Raw genomic sequence first — 20,617 nt, 5'->3', positions numbered from 1 at the left:
AATGTGGTCCACTCGCAGAAATCTTTATGGCTTTGTTTAATGGTTATAATGTCGGTCATTTCCGAGTCCACATTCTTACCAGAGCAAAATAACACTCGCAAATGTAGAAAAGCAGAGAATAAAATCCTCTAATGCGTGATGTCAAATGTCTGTAACAGCCTGAAGCTACTCCATTGGCAATGAACGGGAGTACTGACTTTGAGAACTCCAATGAGGACTGTCAACTTTTACTGACTTCGAGATTACAGAGCAATCACTTTTCAAACCACGAGCAACACTCACTCCCCCGAAAAAAAAAGGGATGTTGAATGCGATCTCTCTTTCGGTCCTCTAAGCATCAGAGTACAAATCAGAGAACTGGGAGCATCGCAAATGCCATTTCATTCTTTGTGGTAGTGAAAGGCAGCCACGCCGATTCACAGTTACACACCACACTGTCCTCAGGCATAGAAATCAAATGGGGGGGGAAAAAAAGCAGCAATTTAGTGGTGCTTTTTCTGCATTCTTTTGAAAACATAATAAACAATGGCTTGGTATTCTTTGTACAATTGTTATGACTCTTTTAAAATAGAATATACGTTAAATGATGTCAAGAAAAACATTTTTCTTTAAAACGTTTCGGTTTTCCCTCTGAAATGCCACTCAAAAAAATGGCAGACCATGTAAAATGTCTTGAGGACGAATCAAAAACAGTGAATCAGAGCTGTGAACATCAGCACAATGTACTTTAGACAGACTCAACTTTTGTCCACTCATGCATCCGTCTCACAGTCTTTTATCCCCGTCTCTCCACCCTCTGCCGAGGTGTCGGGTCTTGGTCCAGGAAGTGTCTGGAGGTGACCTCCTTCCTCCCTGCCCTCCCTGGTCTCTCTGGTTCCGCTCTAGTTCCCACCGCAGGTCCAGGGGTCCAGGTCTCTCCAAGCACCACTGCTCCTCCTGCGGATGACGGACAGCAGTGAAAACAAAAGAACAGCAAAACATTTGGCGTCAGGGCGAGATGACCTTGTGGCCAACATGATGGCTACTTTGAATCCAGAGATTAGGTGGCGTCTTGTGGAGTTTTCGGGGCTTAATGCTGCAGCCTGGTCTCCCTGAGGAGCTCTCATCAAACCGTAGTAGGAAGCCGCTTTAATGCGAGTCACTGTCGGAAATGTTCTCCGTGCTCAAAAACATATTCATAATTAACGGTGTATCCTTTGATAACCCGATGTGCTGAATATGGATGTCGTCTTTCATTTGCAGAATTCACCTCTGATCAACATTACACAGACGACGAAGTGAATCTGGAGGTATTTAATGAAATAGAAATATGGCATGAAACACTAAAAAGTGAACACAAACTAGAAACAAGCGTCTCTCTTTGTCCACCAGCTCAGTTATGTGTTTAAGTGGATGCAGACGTGAATTTTCACTGTGGCATGAATGTAATAATAATGTCCACGGTGCACGAATGTATATGTATATGTGTTTATTTGTGTGGTTGTCTGTCTGGGCGTGTGTGTGTGTGTGTGTGTGTGTGTGTGTGTGTGTGTGTGTGTGTGTGTGTGTGTGTGTGTGTGTGTGAGCCTGAGGCAAACTGAAATGAAGCAACACTGAGCAGACACTGCCCCGGGCTAACCTAATATGGGCCTCCTTTATCACACACACACACACACAAACACACACGCACGTCTAACTGTGGCTTGATGCTGGGTTTCACATCTATTTCGTCAACTGGATGCTACCACCCACCAGCCTCACCGCAGAGTGGGAGGTAAAGTCTTTATCAGAGCCAGCCTCACCGCAGTACGTTTCAACCGCCAGGATCTGAGGCCGTTACCTTGACAGGGTGGCGCTGAACAATATCCCCGCCATCCAAAGCTATTTATTCTCCCACATGAGGCCTATGTTGCGTTATTGATAGCGGTGGACTGAAACGACCCGCGTACCTGTCCGAACAGGCCGACGGTGTCTCCGGGCAGGTGGCTAAGTGCCACGCCGCAGTCCAGTGATGCCGAGAGGACCAGGAGCCTGTCGCCATGGAGACAAATCTCCAGGTGAGTCACACGATCGAGGTGCGGGCGGAAACTACACAGCAGTTTCGGAGGCTCTTTGGTGATTCTGTCATCGGGTTGAAGACAATAATGCTGAGTGACAGAGGAGCAGAGCAGCGGGTTACTTCATCTATATTTTCTTTTTGTTGCCGTGTGATATGTAAAATAACCACAACAAAGGTGCTGTGTCATGTTAGGAGGAGACCTGGTCGTGAATAGTGAAGTCTTGCATCTGTTAAGTCAGCCAGCTGACTCCCAAAGCATGCTCCAAACATGCCAAAGGACAGGATTTCTACCAGAGCACTGAGCTTGTCAAATTTCTTCAACTGCGCCACATATATACATACATCTCCATAAATTAACTGCGAGCCAAATGAGAGGCATCCATCTGAATTCATCCCCCCTTGTAAACGGTGACGGGGAGTTGAGCTCTGAATATTGTGGCAATAATACCCGAGAGGGTGTTCTTTTACTGCCATTATGAGCGTGACAGTGACGCGGCTACGCCTCGTAGCGTTGGTGCGGTCCAAGTCTGCGTAATCTGGAGTTAAGAAGTCAAAAGGCCTCTCCGAGATATATCGACTCTCTTATCAGCTAACTTTACCAAATATATATATAAATATAAATATTTTTTACACATTTAAGAGTCTGTTAAAAGAAGGATGAACATTGCAAACAATTTCCTCCCATTGACTCAACTGCTTCTAAAGTTTGAAAATAAAATAAGGGCCTGTATCAGTGGAGGTTTTTCTAAATGACTGGCAGGTCTGCGTGTACTCGAGTAAGCTGCTGAGGCTTCAAAAAGACAGACATGTCTGTCACTTTCAGGAGTGAACAACATGCCTGATCTAATAGAAACAAGGAGTACAATCTGTCTTTATCTACGACAGTCTGTCTCTTGATCTCCATCCCTCCCTCTGGCTCAACAGTCTCCATCATCGGCTGCTGTATTTCTGACAGTATTTACACAAACGTCATGGCGACTGATATGCAATATACACATATATAACACCTACCTGCACGTCCCAGGTCTTGAGTGTTCCCTCCGTATCAGCTGTGACTAAATATTTCCCACAGGGGCTGACAGTCATAACGATGGAGCCCAGGTCCCCGTTGTGAGCCGTGAACTGTCCCACCAGACGGCTGTGGACGGTGTTCCAGAGTCTGACCACACCCGAACCCCCGCAGGACACCAAGTCTGCACCGCCTGTAAAAGTGAGAATATAAAGTGGACATCAGACTCTGTTGAACAAGACTTGAAAAAAGCATTTGAGACCATAAGTGAGAAGGCGTCATTCTCTCATAGACGTCCATGCATTCAGACTACTTTTTGCCCCCGATGGCCAGTAGAGAGAAAACAAGTGAAGGTCACAGCCCGAGCTTCAGCTGGCTGGAGCAGCAGCTGCTGCAGGAATAGTACGGAGAATAAACCAAACCCAAGTTGACGAGTTAAAATAGAGACGGAAAGAAAAGTAAAAGTTCTGAGCTTGTGATACTGCATATGAAAATAATCTAAAATTGGAAAACACGAAGAAAACTCACGACGTCAAACAATAATTCATGTGTAGTAACTCAGCCGAAAGCCTTACCGTCTTTGTGTAAATATAAGCCTGCTGCACCGAACAACAAAAACAAGGCAGGATATGCAGTGTGTGTTGCATTTAAGTAAGGCTTTTGATTGGAGAACTCTTTCAACTCTCCGAAGTAACTTCCCTGTGTTTGCATCAACTATAACTCATACATAACAACTCAAACTACAGTATATATATGAGCAGAATCATATGTTTAAATAGGCTTTGGCCCACAAACATGGTTAGAATAAAACCAACAAGGGCAACAAGGGAAACGTGACATGTTAATTTGAGCGACAATGTGTCTCAGGTCAAAATATAGACTTGTCGTTGGGTGGCGACCCTGCGAGTGATGGATCACTGGTTTCATTTTGGAACAGGTCCCGAGGCTGTGCTGCCGTGTCTCAGATATTACAAAACCTACTTTAACAAATCACCCAAACTTCAAGGTCGATGTGGAATCCACAGTTAGTTTTCAATACTCCACCTGCAGCTGCAGGCGTGCGTCCTGGTATGAAGAACAATCTAGTGACAGCAACGGAGACACCGGCGTCTTCTTTCCCATTCACACCATGATGAGAATGGGGGAAATGACCTAGAATATCAGAACACAGGCAGGAGGGCAAGAAACCTTTACTTTCTCATTGCAAAATAAGGTGCGTGTTGAAGTTAGTGGCATCTGTGTGTGAAAGCGAGACTTCTTGCCTTCTCTCTGTTCGGCGAACGGCCGCATTTTCCTCAGAGCTCGTTCTGTGCTGTTGTTCCACACTATAATCTCTCCATCACAGCTTCCTGCACACAACAGAGGCGAGACCATGCAAAGTGAGCCCACGCTGCTGTGGCATCGACGAATGCACGGAAAGAATATTGCATATTGTCAGAAGAAATATTAACAATTAACACACACCCTTCAACTTTCCCCGTGCTGCTGAATTATGTGAGGCAGCCACTTCAACCACCTTAAAGCTCAACACCCGTCCCCAGCCCACCGTCTGCTCCCGCACTCCACATTCACCTCAAGAGGAAGCGCCTTCCTAATAATCGGCATTATACGTAAGAAAGTGTGTGTTTATTATATGAGGCAGGAATCTCATCAGGTGGTTTGATAGCTGAACAGCAGGAGTTAATGAGATATGTGAGGAGCGTGCTAGCTGTGGGAGGCATGTATGTGTGAGCAATAGGAGGTATAAGGTTTATGAGAGCGTGGGTCAAATGCATTATTCATGCAGCCCAGGGCCAGCGCCTGGATTTCATGCCGTGTGTGTGTGTGTGTGTGTGTGTGTGTGTGTGTGTGTGTGTGTGTGTGTGTGTGTGTGTGTATGTGTGCATGACAGAGATGCAGAGTGATAAATGGGGTGAGAGGGTATAGGTATCAGCATCATCCACACACTATTGAGCTTTAAAATTGAGCTGGATTAACATCACCCTTATTAACTTTTTAAAAGTGCTCGAACACACCGGCACACACACGCACGCACACGCACACACACACACACACACACACACACACACGCACACACGGCCTGCTTATGCTATGCTATGCTAATGAAGCCTCAATCAGAGAGAAGATTTTCTCCAGATTTTCACAGATTTTCTTCCTACATTTTAGTCTTCAGACCGAACAGGTGCTGACTCAAGTGACATCACTTGAGGACATTTATGACATTTATGCCTCAAACGGCTTCATCTCAGCCTTTACCTGACTGGCTTGTCAAGAAAGAAAATTTGGAGATACACAGGACACATAAATCAGAGCATCCTCAGCTTGGAAAAAAAAAACACAAACATTGCAGTCTTTCAGTGCGTTCCGATTGCCGCGCTCGCATTTCCATTTCTAAAACAGTTCTGACTGCCCATCAAAGTTCAGACGAGTTGGTCCTCGGTCGCCTGCTAGGTGCTCAGCCATGGAGGATTAAGGGATCCGAGGAAAGGAGGAAAAGGGTAGGGGGGGTGACTGGGGGAGGTACACAGAACCCCTGTGTACATGTAGCCTGCCTGGTGCGTGTGTGTGTTTGACAGTGTCAGTGTGTGAGAAGCCAAGCGGAACCTAAAGGAGTCTCTGAATATGTATGAGGAAAGCTTCAGTCCCACATCAGCCAAATGTTCCTGCTTCAACTTGATTCAATTTAACACACACACACACACACACACACACACACACACACACACACACACACACACACACACACACACACACACACACACACACACACACACACACACACACACACACACAGTCCTGAGCATGTGTGTGTCCAACAGAACTTTAAATTGACTTTTGTCACTGGTGGCCTCGGTGCCACCATTGCTTTCACTTGGCACATACCTAGCACATCATTTTGGCAGCACGCGCGCTTTGATGTGAAGAACCACATTAGTCACCGCAGCCCCCGAAGAAATGTGTTGGCGACGGAAACTAATGCGTCACCGCTTTTAGACGCCGCCTTTGTGCTCGACGGATTTCGGGGAAGAAATTAGCAGGAAATAGTTCATGTGGAAAAATAACACAAAGTTCACAGCCACCTTTTGATGTAGCGCGCGAGGAGAGAAGTGTGGAGAAACGCATGGAGATCGGGGCGTGAATGTGATTCAATCTTTTTTTCCCCCCACAATCGCCCCAAAGGCCGCAGCAAGGGAGAGCAATGCACTGGATATCAAAGCGTGGGAGGAATATATGAATGGATTACATCATTTTATGTTCGTTTTTGGACAAGGGATTAAATCTGTAAATCTGTACCTCCGAAAATAGAAAAACTGCAAGGTCATAGATTTGATGCCCAAGCTTCATAAACAAGACACTGCTTTTATCTTTGTGCTGTTCATAAGAAAAAATAAATTTTAATTGTGGACGCAAGTCATTTGTAAGTAGATACATATTCAAACTATTCAATCACAGCTATTGTTCTTGCCTAAACTATTTACATAATGAGTAAGTGATTAGGTTTAAATGCCAAAACCACAATGTCATATTTCATAGACATGGGCAAATAAACATACCTCCAAAATATTCTCTCTGTCTAGCATATACCCCCCCCCCCCCCCCCCCCCCCATCCCCCGCCTGCAGCTTTACAACACACATACACTCAAGCTAAAAAGACTGAAAGTATGTCTCAATTCTCCTCACTCCCACTGGGAGAGCCCTAATAAACATAATTTAAATTGGGCATTTGGATTAAATTGGAGGTGGAGGGTACAGCGTGGCTGTGTGTGTGTGTGTGTGTGTGTGTGTGTGTGTGTGTGTGTGTGTGTGTGGCGGGGGGATACTAACTAGAGAGATGAGGTAGAAAGTAAACAGAAGTGATCAGGGAGTGTCACTTAGAGACTGGGATACAGAGAGGAAGCAGGCAGAGAGGAGCACTGAACACTCACAAGTGAACTTGGAAGAAGTTTCTAACTTCACAAAGTAGCTCCTGAATTCCAATCCCCCCCCTCCTCCCCTCCACCCACTCTTATCTACCTTTCCACCTCCATCCCTCACTCAAACTAGATCTGCAGTTTACATCTACGCTCCGCTCGCAGATTGACGACCCCAAATTTCGGTGCGAGAGCCGAAGTGATACAACTCCACCAACTGAAGGGCGAAACCAAATTGGGTGCAGAGTGTTTGTAGTTTGACGGTTATAGGAGCGGACCAGTGACTGGAGGATTGCCAGTTCAATCCCTCAGACGGAAACATCTAAGAATGCGTTGATTGCTGCCGTGCTGCAATTGAACAAGTATCCTGTCTACTGGTCTGGGTCATTCCGCTCATCTTTTGTTAGGATGTTGATTTTTTTTATTTTATTTTTCTCCTTCTTCAGGTAACGAGCATGTTTTCATCGGTTAATGGAGGTTGTCGCTGTTGAGTTGCTCGATGTGACAGCTTGGCAAACGGGATAAACTGCCAGGGTTGAATTCCATGAGCCACGAAACCAAAAAAAAAGAAGAAAACTTTGGAGACGAATTCCAACATTTGTATGAACCCACAGAACTGGAGTAAAAAATAGAGTGGTATAAAGAAGAGAGTAACCTGCATGCTCCTCCGTTAGCCGGCGGCGCCTGACGTTTCTCCATTTTAAACTCATTTTTAAGCGCTGCCACTGAACCACTGAATCCATGCACTGATCTGTTGCCTAATCATTTTGATGGTAATTCTGGATAATTTTCTGCAATGTATGATTTGATATTTTTCCTCCCCCAACACTATTAAAGCAGAAATACCTTCAGTGGGAGCACAAAACCAGCCACCCCTGCTGGTCCAACGTGCTTCTAGTTCAGACAAACAACGTTGAGATGAAAACAGGAGAAGACATTTGAGAGAGACAGAAACATATTTTAAAAATATCCCTCTTATCTTTCTCTTATTAGACGAGTCTTAGCACTGAGCACAGCACTGTAAGTGGTGTTTTTTTAAATCATACATAGTGCTTGATCTTTCCACTTCACCTGCCTTTAAAACAGCTCTAATTAAGTAGCTAATTCGGATGGAACTTGCCTATTGATGGGCGCTGACATGTACAGGTTTCTGCCCGTGGTGAAGGCAAATGTCAATGCAGAATAGAGGAAAAGCTGTTGTTCCTCTGAGGAATAAAATACTGATTTATGAAGGAAAATACTTTCAGCGGTGTGGCTATCAAAGTACAACAGACATTTAACAAAACTTCTTAAATGCAGGATGTTTCATTTCATTCCCCCCCCCCCTTCCATCTTTCTATTTCCTCCGGATGAAGGACGTTAGTTTAATTTAGGGAAGGGACCACACAGAAATAACAACATGCACATTTAATGTAAAACGTGTTCTTTGTGAGTTCACATGAACACACACCTGTTACCAGAGTCTGTGGAGGCTGGAAAGCTGCACAGAGAACATCCCTGTGATGCTGAACTCCTCCCTTCCACTCCGACGGTTCAACCCAAGACTGCGAGAAGGAGTGCAGACGGAAAACTGTTAGCATCCTACAGAGACACAGAGAGGAGGCGCTGGTGAGGAGGGTGTAAAGGTTTGTTACGTATACAAACGCACACAAACGCACACAAAATTCAATCTTATCATACATTTAGTTTGTATAGGAAAAGAGAAAAAAGCTAATAAAAAACGAAAGGATGTTCCATTATAAATCCTAATTTCCCTGCCACAGATTCCCACCATGTGAAACAGGTGTTTTTTTTATGCACACCTGCAATTAGTTCTACTTCTTTCCTATTATACATCTGCACAGTTATGATTGTTCAGGTACATGAAATAAAAATAGATTACGCACAATTATTTCAAACTGAGGAATGTGTACGAGCAGCAGAAGGCAATCAGACCTGGAATTCAGTGCCGAGCGACACGGCACTACGTGGATTAAACCGTGTACTAGCTGGACGCGAAGAAACAGGAAATGATACGAGTGATGGAAGTTATAACGGCGGTATTTCCTTTTAGCACCGCTGATCTGTCGTCTGTTCTCTTTACCGCTGTGACGCCCCGGAGAGCCAGAGTGTGTGTTCGCAGAAGACGGAGGAAGACAGAGAGAAAGAGGGAGTTGTATAACTTGATGATGGCACGCTGCTGAGTTCAGCTCACTGGGTGTGAAATGATGATGATGATGAGGATGAAGAACAGAAGTGATGTGGGTATAAAAAGAAACGTGCGCACACACACACACACAGACACACACACACACACACACACACACACACAGACACACAGATATGAGGTAGTGATACTCGTTAGGGTCCAGATGTCTGGTTGGCTCTAAGTCGTTGGCAGGCAGAGGTAGCAGGAGAGGACAGAAACACACACACACACACACACACACACACACACACACACACACACACACACACACACACACACACACACACACACACACACACACACACACACACACACACACACACACACACACACAGTGCATTCTCTTTCATGAGCAACGTGCAAACATGCACTCTCACCACAGCATCAAAACTCATGATACTCACCTCCGGGTTCCTTCATTTGCACACATTTATACTTTTCCAGTATTGCACGTTATGTGTATTCAATATTTGAATGAGTGAAACCAAAAGCTGCGTGCTGTAAGTAAAACCTGAATCACCACCCATCTACAGCAGTACCTTTCCCAGCCCATCACCAGTATACTCCTCGTCAGCAGCAGGACCTGTGAGATCTCCACAGCCCGACCGAGGCCGGCGTTCATTCTGTGGAGGCAGCGTCCGTTGAAGTTCCACACCTGCAGCAGAAATCACACTCAAAGACGCGACAAAGACCCAAATGCTATTTTTGTTGTTGTACATTTTCATGTATTTATTTGTCTTTAAAATTACAATCTATCAAAGAGTGAGTCAAAACAATGGTGATTGATCATGTAACCCACAAATGAAAGTCCTTCTACTCCCACTTTGTCCAGAAATAGGATCTCAGCATCTGTGTTTCATTGCAATCTGCTGAGTCAGGTTCCCTCTAGTCTAAAGTGTTTGACCAGGTACATTTCATTACTGCTGACTCACAATGGAGGATCGACAGGCAGAGAAAGAAGACCATTCAGAAAAAGAAACAAAAAACTAATGAAGTGGAGAAGGAAAGTCATCAAGAAGCAAAGTGACCGCCAACGATGGAAAACGAGGATCACAATTGGCGAAGCCTGACGTCGTACAGTCGACACTGTTTGGTTTCCAAAGGAACTCTGGGAGATGAGGCTCGCCTGCAGTTCCATCTACCGCCAAAGAGGCCGCTAAAAGCAACGCATCTCAAATTTTACAGAGTACAACTTTAAGATGTTTTGAAATGAAAATAATTTCCCCTTCCCCCACATGAGGATACAAACTATCAAGCCACTGTCCTACTGTTTATATATCCGTCTGACAGCTCAGGTAATATTTCACACTTCCTGTCCAATCTTGCACGATGACTCAGTTTGAATCTGTGTCGTGGCATTTAACTAAAGAAACGCTGATTGGCCCAATGGGAATGCTGTAATTAAAAGGTCAACATTTCAAAATTCGCAAATGGCCCTGACTGCTACGCCGCGGGTTCGGTGTTGATGAAAATTGGAGAGGGGATGCATCTCGTTGCTAATTGGCTCAAGGGGGTGCCTGTTTCTTCTGCTGAGGAGGACTTGTGTAGTTGTTCCACGCGGCACTGGGAGCGAGTACCTGACGCTGCACGCGCATGCACGGGATGCACGCAGGGCTGCATCCTCACAAGGGCTCGGAGAGCTGATGTGGTTGATTATATTGATTATAATCTGCATAATTATTTTCCTGTTTGGAGTCATTATGCAGCGCTTCAGTGTGGAGTGCAGAAAAGACACGCGTGCACGCACAGTCATGGAGGGTAGAGATGGAGACGGCTACAACTTTTTTTCCAGAATGCAAACATGTGAACGCTTATTATGTATGGTGTCAGCCAGCATAACTACACATGCACTTTCTCACTTTTGATTGAGAGGCATACGCCGATCCCTTAGTGCTATAACACTGTTGATGATAGGACATCACCCATTTCCCACTGACTCAAACTGATGGCTAATAGTAGCCGGGTACGCCACTCCTATGACATCACAGTTACCCACGTAAGACACACCAGCACAGCCTACAGACACATATGCAAATGTGATGCAAACGCTCTGAACACATGCTGCCACAAATGTTCCTCACAACCATGATTTAAAAAACTATTTGTGACTTCTAAGTGCTGTGAATGGGGAAAGAGATCCCAAAGGTCTATAGCGCCTCCTCTTGGCAAGATGTAGAAGTTTGCCCTCACTGCAAGTTATTCCAATGATGGAATTTACCGTAAAACTATATCTGGTGCAATCGCTTCAAACACGTTATTATAGATGATCTGAAGGTAACCAGTAGCGAAAGGAATCTTTTGGTGGCGTATTGGCAGTATAACAGCAGTTGCATGCTGTGTGTGTGAGTGTGTGTGTGTCTCTCTCCTCCTACTTTGACCTCTCCGTCGATGCCTGCAGTAAACAGCCGGGTCTGCGTGCCATCCAGGGCCATGGAGGAGATCTCGGCGTTGCCGTGGCAACGGTGGAACTGCTTGACCTTTCGGCCCGTGTGAGCCAGCCAGCAGATCACAGAGGAGGCAGAGTCACTGCTGACTACCTGCAGAGACGGAGCGAGAGAGAGCGAGAGAGAGAGAGAGAGAGAGAGAGAGAGAGAGAGAGAGAGAGAGAGAGAGAGAGAGGATATCAATCATCAAAGAGATCCGTTTTATGCCGTGCGAACGGCAGGTTCCACTGATATTCTTTAATGACGCTCACAAAGCCAAATAATCCTCCACACTTCGTTACACTTTATTTCAGTGCTAAGCCACCACTGAAGAACGCATGTGACTAATGCTGCTGTCAAGTGGGAATACAAGCAAGAGTGAATGCACTTTTTTTTAGATGAAAGATTTTTATATTGGATACATTGGCTGTTTGTATGTGTGCAGTGCTCCTACCCTGTGAAACTAATGGCAGCTCTCTAAGTCTGACATGGAGGAGGGTAATTCAATTAAAAACCTCCTCGAAGCAAAATCAATCATCAAAACACACTGGATTTTCAGTCCAAAAATATCACATATTTTCGTGAAACACAGCCAGCATGTTGCATTAATACTTGCATATTTAGTATGAAGATATATCTTCATTCATCATATTACATCATCAGTGACAATGGACCAGAAGTACTCCAGCCAAGTATTACTCCTTATTGATATTACTGACTATCAAACAATCAGTCTCCACCTGTCTGAACAGGCTGTTATACAGCACACAGGTGACAGGGTGCTCGTGGCTGCTGGTCCTCTGCTCCTCCTTCGTGGTCTCCAGCAGGAGAAGCAGGCTGTTGAAGGTCAGGAGGAGGCGCTGGCGCTCCTCGTGGAGGACCAGGAGGATGCGCGTGTCCCCCTGCGTCTCCGGGAAGACACCGGCCATGCGGTGAACACACTGCTGGCTCGGCACGTCCCAGACACACAGCACCTGGAACGTGTGTGAGAAGCTATATCAAACTCTCAGAAAACAGTTATTACCACAAGACATTATCATAATTACACAACAAGCGTGGTAATTGGCAAGAAGAATGGTTAGCAATGTGCCACTTAGTTAGAATTCACAAGCGTGTTTTCCACATTGCACAAAACAAAGAGGACTGTCAAAGTTATAGGAATTCTTCCAGAGGAATCCAAGGTACGGCTTTCAGAGTTTCAACCAATGGCAGATGGTGTTTGAGCAAAAAGGCAGATGGAACATAAATTACTTCTAAAATATTCATTATCTTCAGAAAAGCCAACATGTATAGTGCTGAGGGGGGAGAGAGTGGAGAAAGTAGCACCAACATCCTCTTTGCGTCAGAACGAAGAAGGGATTCGTTTTGAGAGACGCCGGCTCTTACAATAGCAACGGTGTGAAACAGGCGACCAATCATCTGCACCACAGCCTCCTTGCTGCGCGGTAATTATAGCAAGGTATCACAATTAATATTAGAACGATAGGGCTCTTTTAGCATCGCATTATCTATTCTAGCAGAGCGCCCAAACACAGAGACACACTCCCACCTTATCTTGGGAGAAGCTGAGCAATTGTTGCTTGGTCTGCGTGAAGCAGACGGCGGCGACGGGGCTCGCGTGCCCGCTGAGCTTACAGACGGGCTGTGAGGTCACACACGGGTTCCACAGCAAGACCTGATGATCCACACCTGCTGTGGCTACAACCAATCAGAAGGTTACAAACGAGGACGGTGATTACAGGAAACCATACAGTTATTAGTCCCCCTCGCACAGCCAATTAAACGCTCAGCGAGGCGTTTGATAGTGTTGATGCCCCCTTCAGAGTCACCTATCAGATTGAGTCCGCGGTGGAGGTCCATATCCCACACGCCTCTCTTTGTAGAGAAGGAAGTGACTCGTAGACTCCTGCTTTCCTTTTCCCTCCAGCCGATCACCATGCTGCTCTGAGGTCTGGTGCTACACGACACGAAGGCGTCCAGCGAGTCCAGGTAACGAACTGCAGGGAGACGTGGAAGGCAATGAGGCGTCAACCACAATTGGGCGGTCAAATTCACTTTTTTGTCTGCTCTTTTTCTGTTTTCTTACTCTGGTAGTCGTCACAATTGGGAAAATCTATTGTTTATAATGCATCGGCACTGGGGAGGCAGTTGGGTTTCATATGCAGAACTGCAACTGAGGGAAATATCCACATACCCTTGTCCACACAGATAAACTAGAAAACTCATTTGAAGAATCATCATCGAGTGTATAAATATGTTTGAATCTCCATCTCATTTAATGTAAAACAAGACACGCCACATGTTTGGATGATGACACATTCATGAGTCACTCCGTCGTGCTGATTTCTCCACCGGAACTCTGAAGGACATCCCCTCCCTGCCAAATGTGCATTGACCGCAAACCCTTTGCTGTATAGCAAACCGAGCGGTCCGGCGCCGCTCAGCTCAGCATAGAATTAGGCCGGTTTGATTTGCTCACTGTTATTACAGAAAATGTAATGGATCTTGCATCACCATCTGTCTCAATTAACGCTTTGATTGAGAACGGCCAAATTGGATGCCTCGCGTCTCCATTAGTGGCTGCTTTGGCTTTCAGATACTGTGCAAATAAGTGAGATGGCATGTGACAGTCGCAGGTCAAAGATTGGCCGCATTGCTGGGGCAAATAATTACGTCTGATTGCGTTTCGTACGCCGCGTCTTTTCTCCTCATCGTTGATTAACGAGGCCCCCTCTTTCTTTCACTGACACAGACGGATCATAAATCAAGCTATTTGTGATGCAGACACGCAATACACAACATCTGCTTGGTGTGTGTGTGTGTGTGTGTGTGTGTGTGTGTGTGTGTGTGTGTGTGTGTGTGTGTGTGTGTGTGTGTGTGTGTGTGTGTGTGATATCACACTTGTGTTGCTGTGAGATTGTAATCTGAAGAGGAACGGCGGGATGTCTGACTATCTACATCAAAGCCAAGGGCTTTTGTCCTGCGAAAAATCGCCGCACATTTTGGGAGACTCGAACCAACACGCTGACGTTTATCCTTAATGTTCTAATGTTTCTTTGATCGCAACATTATGTGGATATGTTAATGCTTTTCCTCTCTCGCAGACACACTCTTCCTACAGCTCTCCTGTCCTCACGGGTCTGTGTCTCTCCCAATTTCCTCCTAATTTCCTCTCACTTTTCCTCTCTCCTCCCCCACCCTTCCTCTCCTTCCCCTCCTCTCTCTGGTGGCCCGTGAGCCCGAAGGTTTGGAGGTCTGGATAACCAGCCATGTCTAATGGTACACAGCCCACTCATACTGCAGGGTGGGCAACTTCAAAAGAAAAGCACCAGAGCACCCCAGAGGTATGCAAACACACATAGACAGTCGCACAAGCTCCCTCATTTCCTTTCTCACACTCTCAAAACGCGTGCACACACACACATTCATACACCCTCTCTGGTTGTTCCGCATGCATGCACACTATAGCCTGCAAAATTTCAATTAAGCAGCGGTTTTAATGTTTTGGCACTGTCTCTTCTGTTTCCCTCTTGGTGTTTTCTCGGTTTTGTTTCCCCTTTGTTTTCCCATTTGTTGTGCTCATTTATATGTAATGTATTCTTGTTATCCCCCTTTATCAGGATCTCCACTTCCAGCAGAGCTATAGTCTCAGAGTGCTGCCTGGGCTGAATCATCAGAGGGGCTCTGTGTGAATGATGCAATCCAGATACAACTAGGTGACCCGTTTGTTACCCGGGCCGGGCCGAACCAAGGAGTCTCAGGGGGGGCCGGACCTCGAGCCTGTGACTTCATACCAATAGTCAAACGTCTGGCTATGCAAGACAATAACGTGGATGAGTCAGGACTCGGCAAAGCATTTCCAGTGTTATTTCTTAGGGCTGTTATTGGAGTGATACTGAAAAAGTGAGCAAGCGAGCGGAGGCAGTGGCTCTCATCCCGGGTGTCAAGGTGACACTGTGTTTGTGAGTGTGAGGTATCCCTGACAACCGGAGTGTGTTTCTGAATCCTTGCCTTCATTCTGTCTGACTAATGAAACTCTTTTTTTCGACCTAAGGCCTCAGATGAATGCAGTTAGGAATAAAATGAACAGCAGGATTCGGGGTCCCATTAGCCAACATGGACACATTTAGAAATACCAGCTTTATCATACTTTATCTACAATTGCAGACTCTTTCTGTTGGCCCCTTCATTTACATCCAATATTAAAAAGTACACACAGAAATTGGGACAAAGCTACAATAAAGGCAAACAGGTGTGCATTTGTACAAGTTGATTTGATTCAAATCAACGAGAAACTGAAAGAGATGTGTGTATCAGTTGTGTGTGTGTGTGTGTGTGTGTGTGTGTGTGTGTGTGTGTGTGTGTGTGTGTGTGTTTCCTACCTTTTCTAACCCAGGCAGGAGTGTGTGCTTGATGTGTCACAGTGTAACAGGAGTGATGCTTTCCTTTAACCAGCTCGTCCCATAAGATCACGTCCGCTGAATCTGAGTCCGTCCTCAGACTGAGTCTCTCAAACAGGGAGATCTGAGCTGAGGTAAAATACAAAGCACTGACCTGGGATCACACACACACACACACACACACACACAGAGTTATGACAATAGACTAATGAACGCATACAGATGATCGTTCTATCCTATCTATGCATTACCTGTCCTCCAATGTCTCCTATGGTGAGGACGGCCTGGTTTGGGTGAGAGGGATTCACCCAGTAGTCTAGACACCAGGGAGTAAACTTCAAACCCTCGAGAAGAAAGGAAGAAGTGATGCGTATGTGTGTGTAATACATTTTTTATATACACGTATTGTATAGAATCATTTATATATGTATTATCTGTTACCTGGAGTTTATACTTGCAAGTGAAGTCCTGTTTTGCCATGATGTCGTAAAAGCACAGCTCCTTACTTGTGAAAGACACAGCTATCTGAGAATAAGGGAAATGAGTGGAAAACACTCTCTTATAAAAACAGGTAGACAGCAGCTCAATTCATCAACATGACATAATATGAATTTAAAAATTACCCTGACTGATAATTGATGCATAACGGAAAAATCGTACATCTGTCATGCACACATCTGTAGATTAAAGGATTCCTAATGAGAAGTGTTGGTCAACAATTGATATTTGTTTTCTAAAAACTATGCAACCGTCTCATCTGCAATGCTATTAACTGAAAACCGCTGCTTAATAATTGACTGTGTGAAATGCTTGTTTACCTCTTTGCATTACAATATCAGCCCCAATAACCCAGACTACTTATCAATAATTCATTTATATCATTTCTGGGACTATTTTTTTACAGTGGAAACTATGTGACATGTGGCAACATTCACCAGGACACCAATAATTCATTCGACTGACTGTTTGTCATCATTCTCAAAGAGGAAGTCACCTTGTGCAGGTTGTGCAGCAGCACCACGTCCGTGACCCAGAGGTCTTTGGGTTCCACCGCGCTGTTCAGCAGTCGCTGTGAGCACAGGAGGGAAACATCCTCCCCGTCCCGTAGCCCCACCGTCCCTCCTTTACTCACCGTCAGATACTGATCTGAGCTCTGCAGGTACAACACCTGGGTGGACCGGAACAAACAACATATCATCCTGGACGAACGCACGGATCGTACAACACTTTCTGCCCACTTCACACATTTGCAAGATTGACCTTGAGAACAGCTTGGCTCCTCCTTGTGATGCAGCCTGTAACACTCTAACGTGACAGTAATTAGTTAATGGGAGGCTGCAGCCTTTCAAGATGAAAATATGTCAATTGATAACATTTCCTTTCCTTTCTCGCTAATCCCTAGCCATAAAACCGCACTAGAATAACTTCATCAAACATGAGCTCCTACCTAAATCTTCCTCTTATTGGAAGCAAGTGAGTACAAGTGAGAAGGGCACGTTCAGCTGTGCTGGAACCCATAAAACAAAGAGGATTAATGAATAACGCCATTTTATTGGCTAAGCTACAAGAAGAAAAAAACCGCTGGAGCTGACTGCCTATGAAGCGAAGGAGACATTGAATATCTTTAATGAAAGAAGAGGTTTATTAATGCTCATAGAATAGAGGTCAGGGCTTAGATGTACTTTCAGTGTAATTACTGCAGACGGTGTCACTTTCCAACAGCCCACTGCAGGCCTTATAGAATCTCCCAGATTGGCGTGTCATGCATTTACAGTATCTCCAATTATTTTAATGAACTATTTATCAACAGCTGGTGCACGACTGGTACAATGAGTTTCAACTTGTTTTTTCCTCGCGGAGCACTGACGTTTAAAAAAAGATATATTTTTAATGATCTTAAAAAATGACATTTACTGAAAGAGCGCTGTTCTTCAGCGTTAAAGCAGCATTCATTTATTTTTTGGGGTAGTGGAGGAATTCGTCGTGAACACAACCCTGTCGCCTTTCAGACATATCAGCAAAGCGTTGCCGGTTTACAACACCAAATTAAGCTAATTAAGTCCATTACTTGCTCTCCTTTTAGCTCTGTTTTGGTCTCTACCAACTCCTGAGGGGATTATCTGGTTATTATTATTATTATCATTATTACGTCTGCCTCTTTAATACTGATCTAAGCCGAAGGGGCCAAAACCTTCCAGCCATTTGGAAAACAATTTACACAACATTGTGACATTCTGAGGATTGAAAGATTAAAACGGTGAGCCATCACTTTATCCACAGCAGTAGGCACTTTATACCGGCCACTTCATTTCCATATTAATTGATAGATGTTAAACTTTGAAGAGTCCAGAGCCATTTATCTCAAAAGAGGTGTGCCGTTTTGATGAGCAAGAGCCTTATACTTTCAAGCTTTTACCTCGCACGTTTTAATAATGTGGAATTCACCCAGTCAGCACGGTCAAAAAAAGGTTTTCATATTAACACGCTGCTATAAATCAGATGTTAATAATGGACTCATGATAAACTCAGATATCAGTGACCTTTTTCACCTTTTGAACCGGGTCTCGATGTGGACAGGTCAAAGTGCGCGGAGGCTTCCAGCGAGGCACACTGCTGGTTCTGGTGTTCTCCACTTTATCAGAAAGCTCCAGGAGCAGAAAGGAGCACAGGCCTCCCCAGTCCACGCGTCCCTCCTCCCTCACGGCGGTGGCGTTCAGGAGGAGGCCGCGGTGCTCCTGGCTGACAACCACGCTGTCAAACAGGAGGCCGTACTCCTCCTCTGAGCCAAGGCCGACTGATGAGCGAGCCAGACTGGTGAATTCATTCCTGGACAAGGAGCGAGGTGCACCCGAGGGGTCCTGTAAGAGACGGGAGACACAATGTCCCCATATAGATAGACAGATTTTACTCCATTCTGGTTTCTTATGAGACATGGAGGCGTGGAAATATGGGATACAACTAGACAGAGTATAAATCATAACTCTGGTTTTGAGTGTTTCCTCACCGCTCACCTGGAAAAGGCCTTGTAGCTTTCTATAGTCCTCGATGTTCATCCTGCTCTCAAGCTGTTCCACCTCCATCCTGGTTCCCATAGTTACAGCTCAGACCTGCCAATCAATCACCACCATGCCAGACAAGGTCAGGAAGGGAACTCATGTGTATGCGACGTCTGCTGAAGCCTCACAGTCAAATAATAGATTCCTCCCTTTTGGAGGTTTTATGCGACGAAACGGGACGTTCCCAGCTGGAGTAATCCCTCAGTAACCTTCTGTATCTGCTTCACAGCAGGTTCATCACGCTGCAGTCACAGCAGCGGCGGACTTCTTTTGTAGGCTCCTTTCACCATATCAACATGTCCGTGTTGAATGCCCCCCCCAGCTCCATGACTTTCAAAAGGTGGGTGAACAGGTCGCCCTATAATATCTTGGGAATGGTTCAAGGTGGCGTCAGGTTGCCGAAGCAGATCAAGCCTCTGTTATGTGAGGTAAAAAAGAAAAAGCCCACCGGAGTCAGGTAGGTGAGCAGCACGCATAATAGTATGAATAAAAAGGTAGGATTCTGTTCAATTTAGCTGGCACGGTGATTAAAAGCAGGTCTGAAGAGAGTGTCTATGACACAACAAACAGGAGAAGACAGCAAACACTCCGTTTCATTTACGGTCCAGCGTTTATGAGACAAAATCATTGGAAGTGGCATCAAACTGAGGTTTAGATGACATGAAAGTAAAAACAATGCTTTGCCGTTGATTAATTGCAGCGTGATCTTGATATGATAGTTCACCCACCTCTTTATTTACACTGACAACATGGCAACGCATTAGACTGAAACAGATAAATGAAAGGACACCCTGACTTGGTGAGGCAAAAAGCTGCCATCGCTCTTTAAGAGATTATGAAATAAAAGGAGCCCATATTTTCAGTCAATACACTTACATATTTACGTTTCACTTATGCTGTACATTTTACAAGGCAACTCAGTGAAAAATAAAACAGTGTGCTGGCAAAGAAAACCCACTCACCAGAGTTGGCAGTCTTCTTCCTCGATGGCCCCTTCAGGTCCCGTCAGCTCTCTTGAAACGGTTCGTACCGCAGGGTTTCTATCTAGGGTTTATGAAAGTTGCACAAAGTATCATCCACTGCAGTCAAACTGTCCAAAAAGCTATCTCCAAACCAGGCTGTGACTGGATAATGACAGGCTCTCGGTCCGCCAACAGCACTGTCAAGTCAGCTGTCCCTTTTCCAGTGTGTACCCACCCTTCTGTCAAGCAAGGTTTTTAATCATGAAGTCCATATAATAGAGCTGAACACACAGCTTCTCGCTTTAATAGCAAATTCAAACTCACCGCGGCGACCAATTTCATCCACTCAGTACACAACGGGGGTCCAGAGAAAACTGTCCCAGAGTCCCCGAGCTCTTGAGGTGCTGAAACACCATTCTCTAAATGCATATGACATTTCAAATAAACCCTCGGCCTCCGGTTGGTTCAGCTCGTCCTCGGCTGGGTCTTGTTGTCCGTCCGAGATTCTTTGTGTCAGCGGCGATGTCTGAGAAGCAATCAATGCTAACAGCACACACACACACAGTTAACTAACTGCCCCCCAGTAGCCTGGACAGTGGCAGAGGCCACACACACACACACACACAATT

The 20,617-nt window shown here is 45.3% G+C and overlaps 1 protein-coding gene across 1 annotated transcript; it reads right to left on the bottom strand.

Moving 5' to 3' along the window:
• Nucleotides 1-34: 34 nt before the first annotated feature.
• On the bottom strand, nucleotides 35-20,435 carry LOC311020336 (cilia- and flagella-associated protein 337-like). Its single transcript, XM_084020322.1, has 20 exons — nucleotides 20,313-20,435; nucleotides 19,989-20,070; nucleotides 18,982-19,077; nucleotides 18,520-18,828; nucleotides 16,965-17,138; nucleotides 16,412-16,495; nucleotides 16,222-16,314; nucleotides 15,953-16,124; nucleotides 13,400-13,567; nucleotides 13,120-13,268; nucleotides 12,311-12,544; nucleotides 11,520-11,684; nucleotides 9,687-9,802; nucleotides 8,410-8,540; nucleotides 7,806-7,853; nucleotides 4,310-4,396; nucleotides 4,092-4,199; nucleotides 3,050-3,240; nucleotides 1,929-2,126; nucleotides 35-936 (listed from the first exon to the last, which is right to left on the bottom strand). Exons 3-20 carry the CDS (start codon nucleotides 19,060-19,062, stop codon nucleotides 766-768), a joined length of 2,679 nt encoding a protein of 892 aa, XP_083876448.1. The 5' UTR covers nucleotides 19,063-19,077; nucleotides 19,989-20,070; nucleotides 20,313-20,435; the 3' UTR covers nucleotides 35-765.
• Between the last annotated feature and the right edge of the window lie 182 nt (nucleotides 20,436-20,617).

Source organism: Eutrigla gurnardus (assembly GCF_963514095.1).
Source record: "Eutrigla gurnardus genome assembly, chromosome: 10".
Classification (NCBI taxonomy): domain Eukaryota; kingdom Metazoa; phylum Chordata; class Actinopteri; order Perciformes; family Triglidae; genus Eutrigla; species Eutrigla gurnardus.
This window is presented reverse-complemented; position numbering and strand designations above follow the sequence as displayed.